Source organism: Empidonax traillii, unplaced genomic scaffold (genome assembly GCF_003031625.1).
Source record: "Empidonax traillii isolate 1590-97213 ecotype Southwest subspecies unplaced genomic scaffold, ASM303162v1 scaffold732:size314962, whole genome shotgun sequence".
Lineage (NCBI taxonomy): Eukaryota > Metazoa > Chordata > Aves > Passeriformes > Tyrannidae > Empidonax > Empidonax traillii.
The window spans coordinates 188,098-203,416 of NW_020955925.1; the positions used below are offsets into that span (position 1 = coordinate 188,098).

At 42.4% G+C, this 15,319-nt stretch overlaps 1 protein-coding gene across 5 annotated transcripts in view; it reads left to right on the forward strand.

Moving 5' to 3' along the window:
- The window catches only part of NYAP2 (neuronal tyrosine-phosphorylated phosphoinositide-3-kinase adaptor 2), a 130,409-nt gene that overhangs the window by 60,080 nt on the left and 55,010 nt on the right, over positions 1-15,319 (forward strand). For 3 of the 5 annotated variants that reach the window (XM_027900469.1, XM_027900466.1, XM_027900468.1), the window contains exon 5: positions 14,685-14,738. The exons of the other annotated variants lie outside the window; for them this stretch is intronic. In XM_027900469.1, the coding sequence (XP_027756270.1) occupies positions 14,685-14,738 (54 nt within the window). The remainder of the gene's footprint in view (positions 1-14,684; positions 14,739-15,319) is intronic. 5 annotated transcript variants of the gene reach the window in all.

Here is a 15,319-nt window from a genome sequence, read left to right on the forward strand (position 1 = left end):
GGTCCTCCTTAACAAAGGAGTGAAGAACAGAAATTGTTGAAAAGGATACTGCATGGTCCTGAAACTCCACAGCAAGGGAATATCATCCAACAGTAAAAATTGTACCCAGGATGATATAATGTATTGCCCAAAGCTTCTGTTTGTGTCTGAGTCTACATTTTCTCTTTCCATTCCTCCCAGTCACTTTTCAGCCAGTACAGCATTCAGGAGAAAATTAACAAATGGGTGGAATAGAGATATTGCTTCCTTACTCTGAACTGCTAAAGATGAGCTAATGCTGTAGGTATCCTCTCCTTCCTTTCTTCTATGCTGGAAATGCATTCTGTGCAGCAGCAGGACCAGCTCTACTCCCTCCTAGGAGCGATCAGGATACTCTGTTTCACGGTGTGAATGGTTTTGATCAGTGCTGGTCTTTCCCACTGCTGTGTTAGTGTCAGTTGTGACATCCTGTGCAGGATGTGGTGCTCTTACTGCATATCCCTTTTGTTTGGTGGTGTGACCAGAAACACTTCTTATCTATATCCGTGTTATGACCCCTTTTAAGCAAATCTGATTTCAAAAAGTCGTCAGTTATAGCAAAGTTGCAAATGAATGTGTTATTCAACTGGTGGCTCATAAGTCTATGGTTGTGAGGTTGAATGCAAACGCTGAACAGAACTGTGGATTTATTTATGCTGTTGGTAGTTGTTTTGCATGTGACATTTACCATTACTTCCATAGCTTGTCCTCTACAGGGACCACTGTGTCCACTCCACTGCAGACTAACACGACAAATGCAAGCATTAAGTAGCTGTCCTTAATAAAAACAGTTTACCAGAATTTCACTGGACCAAAGTGTTCATAGAAACGATTCAGATTTGAACCACAGACAGATTTAAATTTTCATATCAGGAAGCCTTTCAATTCTTTAACTTAATGCACAAGGAAAATGTATGGCACAGACTTCTTGATATTTGAGTCCAAGGAAGGAAAGAATATGTTCCCATGTCCCTCCTGACAGATTTCAGATTTTGAAGTTGATGGACATTTCTGTTCCTAAAGCTACTTTGAATCCTCCATGAAGTGCAGGTTGAGTTTGATCTGTCCCATCACTGGGTGGTTCTGAGTGACATGCGTGGTACTGTAGCCATGTTCCCTTTGGTTAATCTGTGTGACAGTGGTACTACTACACCACATTGCTAAGCTTTGCAGAGTGCCTGGGATTCGTTATTGTAATCAAGAGCTGAATATTCATAGCAAGATCTCTGGAAAGAGCTGATGAATGAGTAATACTCCATCATTAGCATAAAAGATAATACCTAAATGTTACCTTTTAGTGTGACTCAATGCCTTCATGGAACACTGAGAATCTCTGTGATGCTTAATATATGACTTGTAATGTATTCATTCTGCTGCTTTGTATGTGGAGCAACAGTGGGTGCTTTTAGGCTAAAATGATGATGTTCCTGGAGATTTTGAAGTGTCACGCTGTTGTTTTCATGTTCAGAATGTCTGCCCTGGTTCTGTGTCTTTGTTTACAGGGGTTTCACTGAAGGGTTTAATACACAGAAAAATCAGATTGTGGGGCTATTTTTGAAGTAAGCAGACAAATCTTTAAGACTGAGATATACTCAGGGGTGGTACAATATGGTGTTTGGATGAACAGGCTGGATTTCTGAAATGTTTTGCTGTCACTAGGAGAGGCTTTGTTATCACCTGTGCACTCCAATGTAACGTTGTTTTGATGAAAGAATTTTCACAGTCATCTGGCCAGCATAGGAATGTTTATATAAAGACTATGGTCATACATTGATGAGAACATCTAAAGATGAGCAGAACCAGATGACAGTCAAAGTTCATATCTGCGCTACTGATTGATACAAATATTAAACAAGCTTTGACACCAAGTATGAAATTGTTACTGTTGCTCTAAAATGAACTCCTAGCAAATTTAGTATCTGAAATTGTGGCTAGCTTAGAGAATCTAATGAAACTCAGATTCTGCCTTTTTTTTTTTTTTTTTTTTTTTTTTTTTTTTTTTTTTTTTTTTTTTTTTTTTTTTTTTTTTTTTTTTTTTTTTTTTTTTTTTTTTTTTTTTTTTTTTTTTTTTTTTTTTTTTTTTTTTTTTTTTTGGTGAGCAAAGGTTATGTTTTTTTCTATGTAGCAGAATCTTTCCAGTTTCAGGTGAGATAGTCCATAGCATATAATATTCACGTTCTCCTTGGGAGGTCTTTGAAAGCTCAAGTCGAAGAACACACAGGTTTAACTTTCAGTCACTGCTGTCCATATTGTACCCAAATATTTGTGTGTGCATGTGTCTCACACATTTGCATGTACATGTGGTATTTGCAGGCTGAATGGCTACAGCTTTTCCAGGAACTATGGAAAATAATGATGAAACCCCTATTGTTTCTCCATCAACTACTGTGGAATCTCTACAAAGGAGTTGTCACAAAATTATTCCCAGCTCCATTTTTTTTTTTATGGCATTACAGAGTAATTCAGACTATAATGTCTATTGTCTGATCCTGTGGCTACTTTGAAAAGTAATTTACTGCATTTCCTAGACAACCAGGGACAGTCTCACCGCTCATTTTTATTAAACATGTTTATTTTTTACTTTTTGATAATGATCCTGTTTATAGAAAAAAAAAACAACAACAAAATAGTTATTGATAGTAAATTTGATTCTTTTTCACATCATGGTGAAGTCAAAATATTGCATTCATCCCATCATAATAACTGCCACAATATTAGATTGGTCTGAATATGCCTGACTTTACTGAAGAAGGGACAGAAAAAAATCTGGTCATGAGCTTGAGAGACTTCTTTTCCTCCTGAAGCACAAACGGCATCTGTAACGCCCACACCAGTCCTGTACACTTTTCCCGCAAATGCTCTTGCTTCCATATTTGTGGGAGTGTGAGAATCTTTTAAGTTGCAGTGGCCCATATTAACCCTGTCTCATTGTGCAGCAGGGGGATAACACCTTGGTTTCTGTGTTTCATCCCAGCCTGCCTTGGCTCTGCCTGAAAGAGCCCTCTCCAGCCTCAAGACCTTAACTTGCCTTTGCTGCTGTGTTTCCGTGCTTTGTGTCCCTTCCTGGGCTTTAATATTCCACTTTTTACTCCCCTGGCTCCCTCTCATGTGCACCCACTGAACGCCTTCCACCCAGCACATTTCTCCTCCGTGACAGATTTCTAGAAAGTTGTTTTTAAAAATGTGGGTTGTCTTTCCTCCAGAGTTTTCAAACTCCGGTAGGAACAGCAAACAAATGGAGCTGTGCCCCATACATCACACACTGGAAGCGAGAAGCGAACTGAAAAGGGTAATTTAAAATTACATTTCAGCGTGGAAGGCATATCTAATCTTGTTCCTGAAAGGCTCTTTATTGAGAAAAAGCAGGAGCGTAATTAATTGATGTGTTTTCGGTGCCCAATCTTACAGAAAAAAGGAAGTAATAAAACAGTATAATTGGCCAATGTAACCAGCCTCAAGCAGTGTTTTTGATATGATCACTGCATGTCCACAGGAAAGGTTTACAGATCTGCTGCAGTACAAACATAAATTAGGAAGTATAAGTGGATTGCATTTTGAAAGTTAATGTTTTGTTAAAATTCTGCTTAGTAATACGGAGGACTACTTTATATAAATAAATGCACATAAAGCATATGTTATATAATTTAATTTATGTATACATGATTTACACAAGTATAATGAAAATTCAAGTTGTATGTACATACAAATGTGCACACAAATGCAAATTGAAACTCAGAGTAGCATTTTTAAAAATTATTTTCATTGTTGTAATTTTGGCTCTGGCGGAGCCAAGGGGAAATATACCTCCAATATGGGAAAATACTTGCAGGGGACCCACCTTGTGATCCCACACAGTTTGTCTGGTATTTTCCTCCCAAGTGTCATGTGGAAGAAGATATCCCTCTTGCTGCTGCCTTCTAAGCCCATGCAGTGGGCTCAGCAATTCCTAAAGGTGGGCAACTTGTAAAGGAAAATTTTCCTCTGGAGAAAAGCAATTAAGGTAGCTGTAACTGGGGTTGCAGACCAGCTGGTCTCTCTCATAAATCTAGTTTTCTGTCAGCTAGACTGGTGGCTCTTCATTGTAAACTTGAACTTTTGCTGCTCTCGTTGAGCAGTGCTTGGAGTAAAAGAATTTCGCACTTTTACTCGTTTTGCATAGCGCTGATTTCCTTTTATTTCTTACCTTGGTGAATAATGTATTTATATAATATAATATAATATAACTGGGGGTGTGGATGTAGGAACAGGGGAAGGGCAGGCTGTGTGTGGCAGGACAGGTTGTGCTGCCTCCTGAGGTCTGGCCTCCAAGCCATCCTCCCCTGAGGTGCTGAGCTGGAGCTGCATTGTGCCTGAGAGGCCTGAGTGTTTGCATGTTGTGCACTGCATGCTTTTTAGATCATTTTCCTCTTTCCTCCAGCCTGCACTGTGTTTTGAGCACAGTGTTTTGCCCCGTGGGAAGCAGCAGCTAGTGTTCACGTGAGCTATATAGGTATAATGCAAGCTGGTACTGAGCCACCTGCAAAGCAATGTCTGCTTTCCTTCACATCCCTTAATCTGATTCTTGATCTCAGTGCTGCCTTGCCAGTTATTTTTTGTACACTGCAATGTACGTCTTGCAGCCTGTGAGGGTTGAGAGAGCTTGACTTGAAACTGTACACATTGGGAGAAAGCATCTGGCAATGATGGAGGGAAAACTCAAAGACAGTGTCGGAAATCACAGACCCTGTTGTCAGTAGAGTGAGGTGGAGCCGGCTCTGTTATCGTACATGACTCTGGAAAGGTGTTCTCTGTGTCCAGACGTCACAAGGATGCCCTCAGCAGTGTTAGAGCCATGCAGCCCCTAATAGAACCTTTTGCCCTGCCCTGCCTCTCAGCTTCCATGCTACTGCAGGGATTGGGAGGGTGGGGGACACTGCTGGCCTGACTGTGCTTTGGGACCCTGCCCAGCAGTGCTTCTGCTCTGTGCTTGGCCGCTTTGGTTGCTGAAGCAGCTTGTTCCCACTGACCTGCATTCCAGCAGGTTGGACATGGCAAAGATTTTGATCTGTTTTCTGTCGTTTAATAGCTTAGAGATTTTCAAAGGCTTTGCATTTTGGGATGATGGTGGTGCTAGCTTTTCAGTGCTTTGAGATTTGGTTTTCTCTGCTTTTGCCGAGATTTCAGTTTGGGCCTCCCTGCAGCGAGCTGGTTTTCTCAGACTGCAGCTCTCAGAGCTGGGTTACTTTCCTGCAGGTACCACCCTCTTCAGCTGTTCATCATTTCAGGTCTGTTTTCTGGTCCCTCAGATAAGGGAGGGCAAGGGGAGAGGAAATGAAAACAGCAGTTCCTATAGTTTTCATAATATCTTTCTGTGTGCAGCAATGAGCACAATGTGATTTTGGAGGGATTTATAAACAGGTTTTGAAGCCACAGAGGGAATATGTTCTTACCCTCAAGGCACATATGCAAACTCATTAACGTTAATGGAAGCTGCAAGCATTGAACAGAAAATAGACCATGCAGTGGTAAAAGACACGAAGCTCTAGTTGCCCACTCGGGAATTGCATAGTGCCCAGGACTTGGCAGTTGGTACTTTAGCTGTGTTCTGCTAGTCTATCCTGTGCATTCAGTGTAATTTTTTTTTTTTATTCTTCTTAATTTAACAAAGTTGCCGTATTTATTCCACCTCTGTCTTTTCACAATAGGATGTTGCTCATTTGTTGAGAGACGCTGCACCTGTGTAAAAAAGCACAAAATTAAATGTGCAGCCCCCCCTGGGGTACAGCTATTGCTCTGCTTTCAAGGGCAATGGAAGCTGTGATGTTCTTGATAACAGAAATGCCTAAATAATGCAAATTCGGGGAGTGTTGTGCTGATTTACCCGATTGGCTGCAAATGCAACCTGTCCAGGAGGAGCTGCCTGCCCTAAGCCAAGGCCAGCAAGCCCTGCTAAACACCTGAGACTCCTGCTGTGAGCTTGTGGGCTTTTCTGCACTCTGTACCCCAGAGCATCAGGGCTCGGGAGAGTTTATAAGCCTGATCACAACCCCAGGCCCAAACTGTGCTGGTGAATGCACATCATTGCCCTGAGTTAGCAAAACCACCTCAGACCTAAAAGCAGTGTTGGGTGTAATGCAGACATGCTGTACAGGAGATTTCCTCAGGCTGCTGCCAGCCTGAAGTCTGCTGGCTGTATAGGAGCACTGTAGTCTCTGGACACACCAACAAGGCAAGGAAATGTGAACCACTTATTCATGCAGTCACCTGGGATCTAGAATAGAGTATAAGCACAGGTTTCACGTCATATGAGGGTCACTAGGCTGCTTTTAGAGCCAACTTGGCCGAGGAAGTACTTCAGATGTGCTCTTTGAGGTGTCTGAATCAATAATCTTTGCCAGAAAGACCACAAAGAAGAGAGAGTCTCGGTAGGAAGCTATCATGAGGGTGGTCTTGTTCACTACATGGTTAATTTGCAGCCTCAGCAGACAGCCCCTATGTACCTGTAAGGTTATAGTGTCAATAAATCCATTCATTATCAGCAGGACACTGTAAGTCATCTTATTTGTGACTCTGTTTCATTTTTTATTTTGTTTATACCTCAGGGAACCATAATACTGGACCTTCTCAGCATTTCCACCTGTGAGCTGAAATACTATGAATCTCTAGATTCTTGCATGATTTTGCTTCACTGAATGGCTCTGAAGTGAAGGCCAGGAGGGGAGGGGAGGAGAAATCCAGGTTAATTCTCTTGCCTTGTTTTGACAGCCCATCACAATTTGTTAAGTAAAATGAAATGCTTGTGAAACTACAAACATAACAATTTGAGAATGCTCTTCTGTTTTGCATACTGTCTTTGGCATTGTCTGTTAAAGGCATTGTGGACAAATGAGTAAGGGCTTGAGGGATCAGACTGAAATCCTAGAGCCTCTGTTTACTCTCAGAGCTGGTCTATTATAATAGAGATGTCTGCAAAACTCATTTGGAATTAAAGGAAAAACCACAAAACAGCAGTACTCTTTGTTCTATGGCAAATACATTGGATTTCCATCTCTTTGTCTTACCTTGCTTTTAACTGGTGCCCTAATTTTGTTCTCACTTAAACAGTCAAATGAGACGAATCCTTATGGAGTGATGCATGACTGAGCTCTCAAACTATTTTGTGCCCAGAGGTTTATGCAGGTTACACTCACGCTGGCTTTACTGGGCGTGCACAGTGCTTACAGAATCACATCCCAAGAGATTCAAGTCTAGCTCCAGGTGAGATCCTGTCATGGCTAACCTCTGTTTTGTTGGTAATTTCTTTCTAATGACTGTTTGAATACAGCAGCCTTGGTTGGTGCGCTGGTTTGCTGCTTTCATCTCTTCCACTTGGCTTAATATTGGGTGACATCAGGCAACATATGCCTGACATGCCACAACTGTGTCTGGCACTTCATGCTTTTCCGTCCATCCACATGCAAACGGTGCTATGTTGGGATAATGTGCACAGCAGTGACAGCTCAGCAGAGCACAGCTTCCTTTTTTGCAGTGCCATCAACTTGCCTGGAGGTCACAGCGTATCAGCCTGGGCTTTTCATGGACGCGTGAGGGGGGGAAAAAGTAAAACTAAGCACACAATTTTGGGGCTAATTTTAATGGCCTAGCTTCTGGCATGTCAAACAAGAAACACGTACCCCCAAAGTTCATGGGATTTGCAGCTGGCTGCTAGTTCAGGGTGAGGGGAGGTTTGGATATGGCTGTCTAAATAAGTCAAAGCATGCAGTAGTTGACATCAGCAAGAGGCATAGCTTAATATCTCTTTCCAGTGCAGTGGTATAATATTCGCCATGTCTTCCATCATCTCTCTGAGATAATCACAAATAATCATAAATAATACTCTGCCTTCAAATTCAACCATCTTGCAGCAACAATTGGAGGATTCTAGCTCCTCTTATGCTTAACAGTAAAACAAAAGCAGAACTGCAAGTACAGCACTCTCTGAGCATAAACATGCTTGGAAAAACTCAGATGTGTTGGGAGCAGTATAACCTTTGGGTTGTCATGGCAAATGAAGACTTCTGTAAGTAATACTAACCATCACCTCCCAGGGGTGTACGTGGAGGAACGGGCTCTTCACAGCTCTCACCACTGGCACAGGTGATCTTGAGCATTTCACTTGGCTCTCAGTGTCACAGATTCCTCCTTTATAACACAGGGATAGTGACAAAGGCTTTGTTTAGTGAAATAGTTTGCGATCAGCTTATGGTCGGAGTGTTTCTGCTCACATTCAAAACTTGAGCTGATGGGACGTGTGTCAATGCTTTTGTGAGCAGCCCTGTAGGAAGAAGTAGAGAAGGAAATATGTGAAAAATACTGCCCTTGCTAATGTGAAATTCTGCACATCTGGCAGGGTTTCATTTGTGAACTCAGGGCAGTCACTGTGGAAACCAAGGCTTCAAACAGCTACTGAGCATAGGAACTGCTCGAGTTCCCTTTCCCATCCTCCTGATGGTATCACTGATGCTGCAAACCGTGAATAAGGATGGCATAATCAGAGCTGCTATTATGATCCAGACCTGTGAAATGCTGAATGCCGTGGCTTTACAGAACAGATAGTCCCATGAGATGGTAGGCAACAACTCACCTCAGAGCTCAGGCTGTTCTGAGCTGTGCTCTACCACAGACTGTGCCTCAGTGGTGTGGTTGAATTCCTGCAAAGAGCTTTGCTTCTGAACAACAGCAAAATGAAACAGGTTGTAAACAGGCTGTTCCTTTTTGTGCTCCATCTTTGCCGTTTCACCCTCCATCTCGCTTCTCAGGTGGAACAATGAGGTCAAGCCTGGCATTTGAAGCAGGAGGTGGCCTTCCTAAAGCTTGTCTGGAACTGTGCAAAACACTGTCAAAATGGTGCTGTACACTGCAGCCATACCAGGTGAATTTATGGTGATGAGGCTCAGCTGCATGACCCCTGTAGATGAACACCATTACAGGCTCTACTAGTTTCACTACACCACTCTGCAAATAAATGCAGGAAGAAATGATAGATGCCAGGCACACAGAGAAGCTCCAAGTGGAGGCAGCTGATAATGTGTGGCTTGTCTATAATTTTGTCAACACTTTATTTAGAGTTGAGGAGGAGAGAGGATTCAACCCTATGGAGATGGAAGTAAAATTCATAGCTGTGAGGCATTTTTCCTAGAGCTGATTACTGTGAGTGTTTCATATCATTCAGCCTCTGACCGTAGTGCTGCTAGTGTTACATCTCTAGGCACTGCTGCCTGCCTGTAAGCTGCTCTGGTAGCGCTCTGTCCACCCCAGCTATCATCATATTTGCCCAAAAGATGCTCAGTAACAACCTGCAGGAACTGCTTCTGCAGGGTCACCTTGTGGCAGAAGAAAGAGTGCCCCTTTAGATGAACTCTTGTTCCTTGCTGCTCTTTTGCTTTCTCCGTTGCTCCTGCTGTGGTGACTCATCTGACCCCGGCCGTCAACCCTGTGCTGTGTTTTGAAATGTGAGCTCAGTGATGGAAAGAAGGGCCTGCTGGATGTGTCAGTCAGCAAGAGGCTCAGTATACAAACAGCCAAAAAGAAAGAATTGCAAAAATCCCAGAAAACTTCTGGGGGAGAGGGGGTTTGTGAGTTCTGCTGGTTCCTTTTTGCTGGTGGGAGATGCCAAGGATGCACAGGGGCCTGTGTGGAGCCGCCGTGGCTGTGGAATAGTTGGACACAGCAAACCTCGTGTTGAAGTCCTCAAGAGCTCAGTGTTCTGCACAACACAGCACTGCCTTGGTAGGTCTGCCAGCTTCGTTTAATTGGCTGCAATTATTTTAGAAGCTCAGCAAACAGATTGTTACTTATATAAGCAAATAATGCATTTGACCTACTTATTGTAGCTGTAAGTAGAAGATGAGCATAGCTGTGGATCTGAAAAATGAAGAGTCCCATAACTCTGGATAAATTATTCAAGTCTTTGCATATAGCAACTGCTAGAGTTCTGGTCTAGTTGCTTGTGAACCAAAACAACAATTAAATCAAGGAAACGAATACAGACTATTTTTCTAGATAAAAAAAGGAGTTGAGTTAAACTTAATGTTTCATTAAGCATTTGCTCTTTCTCTAGCTTTATTTCCTTCTTTACCATTTCCCCGGGAAATAATTTTGGAGTTCACTATTTGGGTGCATCTCCCCGTTTTAGAAATCCTCCCCAGAGCCAGGAACTCTTGCAGAGATCAGTTTTGTTCAGTGTCTCTACGAGCACTGGGTCAGAGAGCCTTCCGTGTACCAATGCCTTCTCCAAGAAGTTCACGAAAGTTCAGCAAACGATTTCCCACATCATCGCCCTCGGCTACGGTAGCTGGTAATCGATAGCAGGGTTGCTCCTGTGGCGTTGACTGGAGTCTGCCTTTGTTTACATGAGCACTGCCAGGTGATACCACTGAGATCTTCAGTGCCCTTTGGGCAGCAGGTAACGTGGGAATAAGCAGCTCAGCCCTCAAAGGCTTTCTGGTATCATAGCGGTGTCCTCTACGTACCACGCTCATGTGACATAGGCGTCTAAGGCACCTGCTGATGGGACTTAGCTCTTTACACATACTCAGAAGCATCCTTTTCTGAAGAGAAGGGAGATATTTTCTTCTTACAAGTCAACAGAAATGCTATTGCACTTGCAATCATCCCACGGCACAGCCTGTAGAAAGTGCAGAGCCTCACCATCTTCTGTGTGATGTTCAGGGAGTAGCTACAGTGAAGCTGCAGAGAGGGAGAAGGGGCAGCTAAATGCTGTGACAGCTCTGTGAGAACTGCACCACAGCAAAGATTCTGAGTTGGGAGGTGGTGGGGGCTGAAGTCACCCATCGTTCTCCTTCTGAAACCTAGTCAGTTTGTGGGGAGCTGCAAGAGTAGAGCAATAGCAGTCAGTTTACAGTAAAACACCAAACTGTCTCCCAAGGTGACAGTTAAGGTTCCATAAATGCTGCTATAAACAGGAAGGGCTTAATCATGTTGCTGATCTGTGGCTCTTCCATTGTACTCTATTGTGACCACAGGTAACTCTTCAGTGTTCCAGCTCTGTACGTGTTCCTGCAGTAGAGCCACCAAAAAAACCCAAGCACATACACTTTGTAAATTAATTTCTCTGCAAGCATGACTCAGTAATTCTGTTTGCACACTTTTCATTAATGATACTTGTGGCAGATAAGTTTCCATGACAATTGCCTTTCTATATCGAGAATTCCTTCAGAGTATATAGAGTTAAAAAAAAATTTTATTGTCACTGTTAAACCTTTTGCAAAATCTGATTTGCATAGTGCAGACTTCAGGCTGTCTGAAACAGAATGAACCAGCACTTTGAAAATACTCATTGCATGTGTGGGTGGTGTGAGGATCCTTGAGGATCCTTCTCCAGTCATCCTCCCACTGCTCCCTCCTCAGAGATGCTTCCGCTGGAACTACCATAACTTATACCCCTGTAATGCCATAGATCCTGGCCCTTTATGTCTGGGCATATTAGTTCAAGGATATTTTTCTGGATGGATACTCAGAGAGTGACCTATAAGAAGTTACTGTGAGATTTTTGTTTGCCTCCCTTTGCACTCAGCTCATCAGTTTTCCTGTAAAAGGAAGATGATTCAAATTGACTATTCTTTTCTTACTTATCCAAAGTCTTGCTTTTTCTGCCTTTCCAGAGCTATGCTGACTGACAATAACTTTTAGCCTCAGTGAATAGTGCAGAACAGCTTGATTGCAAATAATTTGTAATTATTCCTCAAATACTCTTTTCTTTTTTTCTTTGCCTTTGTTATCTGGAAAAATCAGGGACATCAATTACTCATTCTTTAAAAGAACTGGGATGTGAAGTTCAAAATATGTGAGAGCATGAGGCTGGGCATCCAGACAGAGAGTTACTTTAATTTTTTTAAGTTTTTTGAAGAACTTTTCACTGTAGGAAAGGCTCATAAGCAGGTTTCAGTGTGCCAGGTGGATACATAGAGAAGTGGAGGTCTGTGGAGCAGAAAACCTGGAAGCCAACCTGTTCTGGAACGTGGCAGTTTGGGGAGGGACTCCCTGCAGCATGCTGATAATCCAGTGGTTTTGATGCATCCTGGCACCTCTGGGTCTGCCCTTGTCTTGCTGCTTCAGAACAAGGGACTGGCAGCCCCTGCTGTGCTGGGAGGAGGCACTGGCAGCAGGGGAGTTAATGCCCTGGGCTGGATTTTGGGAATCCCAGGCAGGTTTGGCAACCTTGGCATACAGAGCGTGTCAGGAGCGGTGGGGTTGGGGCTGAGAGTTCAGTTTTGTGGCCCAGATTCACAGCCCTGAACTGAATCTGGCAGCACAGTGTCTTCAGCCACGGCACTTATCAGCTGCAGTAGCTGAATCGTTGGAGTAGTGCAGAACTAGATTTAACTGCAGGGCCCAATTCTGCTCTCTGCTGTACTGATGTTTAATTCTGGAAGATCGCTCCCAAAGCCACTCGCTTTCCACCACTTTGAATTAGAGAAGAAATCAATCATTTTAAAAGCCAAAAGAAGTTGTAGCCAAAATAAAGGGACCTGAGTACTTTTGAGGAAGTCTCCTTAATCATAGCCTTGAGACATACAAGAAGCATGTCAGTATTATTTTATGACACTGACTTTTAGTCCTTTCATTTTAAGTATAATTTTGTCATCTTTAAATGCCCAAATTGTTTCCAGTAAGAGCTAATAGATTCAGGAGTGGAGAAGAAATATGTACTGCATGAAATCATTGTGCTGAAACCACCTATTACCTAGTTGAATCAATCAGATGGCTCTTTTTTTTCCTTGCATGTGCTCTCCCTCTTTTAGAGCATCTCTTAGGAAAGGAAGAGGTAACCTGCAGGGAAAGGCCTTGTGTCCATGAGAACAGTGTTGTTTTGAAAGCCAGTTTGTTTTTATTTTTGTGACAGAGAGACAGTCTGTGACGTTACTTCAATCTAGTGATGATGTTTCTATAATCATTTACTAAGGTGCATTTTTGTGTGCATATTTTCTGGCTTTTCACAGCATGTGAACATTTGCCTTCAGATATTCCTTGGAGAAGAAAAGATGCATGTCCAACACTGCATGCCTCCAATAACTACATTTAAATTTGCTTTAGTTTTCTGCTGTTGCTTTCCAGTGATAGGAAGCACTGTGCAAGTTTTGATATAACCAAATAAATTAAAAATAAAAACCTTGTGTTAAAAAACCTTTGAACCTTAACTGGCAAAAGATAGATAGCGAAAGGCAACATTAAGGGGTAAAATGACAGGCGAGGCCCTGTGGCCTGTGACGAAGAGATGAATTAAACTCAGGTCTCCTGAGTGCCAATCTTTTGCACAGTTCAGAGGACTGTGCCTTTTTAAATTCAGTTTCGCTAAGAATATTCAAACTTCATCTACAGGGATAATGAAATCCAACCCAATATAAGCACTGGTGCACAAATGCACTTTAAAATCATGTGCAACTTTGAACAAGCAGTTCATTTCATTAGAGCCAGTGGGGTTACTCAGTCTTTAACTTGCATACACATATATATACATATAGGCTCTGTACTACCTTGGAGCTGGATTTCCTCCGTTGAATTATTTGATGTAAATCAGAATCTGTGTATCTGGGATTCAGTATCCAGCATGTTCAGGGTTTAATTAATGAAATTCTATTTCCTTTCACTCCTGGAGGCTCTTTTTGATAGAGGTACCCCTTAAAATACAATCAGATTAATTCCTTCAGCATTTAGAGTCACATTTTTAAGAAATTTAAAAATTTTTAGGGCCCAATTCATTTCATTCATTTAGAAATAATTTGAATCCTATAGCCTCTTGTAGAAATTGGAAGGGAAGAATTTTCCTGTTACTTCTGTTTATTCTGTTATTTACAGTGAACAGCACAATTCATCATATTGTTCTGTGAAATTTAAAAGCTGAAAAACACCCAAAGGACAATTACAAAATTAATTTTAATTTTTTAGATGTTTTCACTCATTCCTTACACGGCGAGCAAACAATAAACAACAATACGACAACACATTTCCGTATTTGTCTCTCCTTAAAGAGTGGAAAAAAAAAAAAATACTCCAGAAGGATAATACCAGAAGCATTTTTGTATTTCCAAAATTAACTTTGAAAGGCAGATTATCTGGGCATGTCTGAAAGCTACGCGTAACCTTTGCGCTACATATATCTCGTTTCAAAAAATGTCATATTCTCGGTAGGGCTTCTGCGAGGCTATTTTAGGCACTGTGCTACTTGCTTGGAGACAAGAACTGAAGTTACTAGAGCCTACATCTCTTGTTTTGCTTGAGGTTTGTTAGAGCTGGGTAATTGCTTGGTAGTAGGGCACTGCTAAGCACGGAGAGTTCCTGGCCGAGCTGCATAAACTCTGCGAAGTTTGCTGCTGTTTGCAAGGATTGTTGCGTCTCCAGTTTACCAGTTCTGGTAGATTGGATGGTTCTGATGCAAACGAGGGGCTGCTAGCACAGCATTCCAAGCTCCCACAGCTGGGGCAGCTCCTGTGAGGGCAGAGGACCACGGAGCAGATGCTGAGTGAATTTTCTTCCTCTGAGCACCTCCTGTCTCTCAAACTCCTCACAGGCCTGGTGGTCACTTGTGTTTGTGTGTCTCTGCAATAGAAGCGCTTTGAGATGGATGTTTAGGGGAAGCTGCACCTGGCACGGAAAGAAATAGTTCTCACTTTCATTTCTTCCACTAGGTTTGGATCAGGACCCATGTCTGCTGATGTATGAGGGGCAGAGTTTCAACACAGGTTACTGGCAACAATTACACCAAGGACATAGTAATCCATGTTGAAAGGCACTTAATTACTCCCTGTTTAGGGCAGACAATTACAACAGTTATGTGTACCACCAGTATGTCAGCATGGTTTGCTTTTCATAGGAGTTTATGCTCCCAGCAGCACTGAATGCTTTTTCTGCCTGAGAAATGTCAAGTACTTCAAGCAATCTTGCCTGTTCCTCTCTCGAGATTGCCAAATGATCTCCTTTCATGGGGTATGGGATCTTGCCAGGGCTTCTGCATTCATGCACATCTATCTCTGCCAAATGTTGGTAACACAGGAACTGCACAAATGCTCCCTGCTCCTTTCATTAGCTTTGCACAGCTCTGTTTAGCTGCAGGATTCCTGGGTTTTTCTCTGTTTTTTCCAGACTGGAGCGGCAGTTCATGATCCATGTTCCATTTTAAGGTGTGCTGTAGAATTCAGCCCTTGCTGTGGAGCCCTGTTTCAGAGTAGAAACCTTTGTTAAATAAACTGAAATGTCTTGCATCATTAGCTTCTTAAAGCTAATTCTGTTTGCCTCCTGAATGTCCCCCTGCATCCAAGGGGAG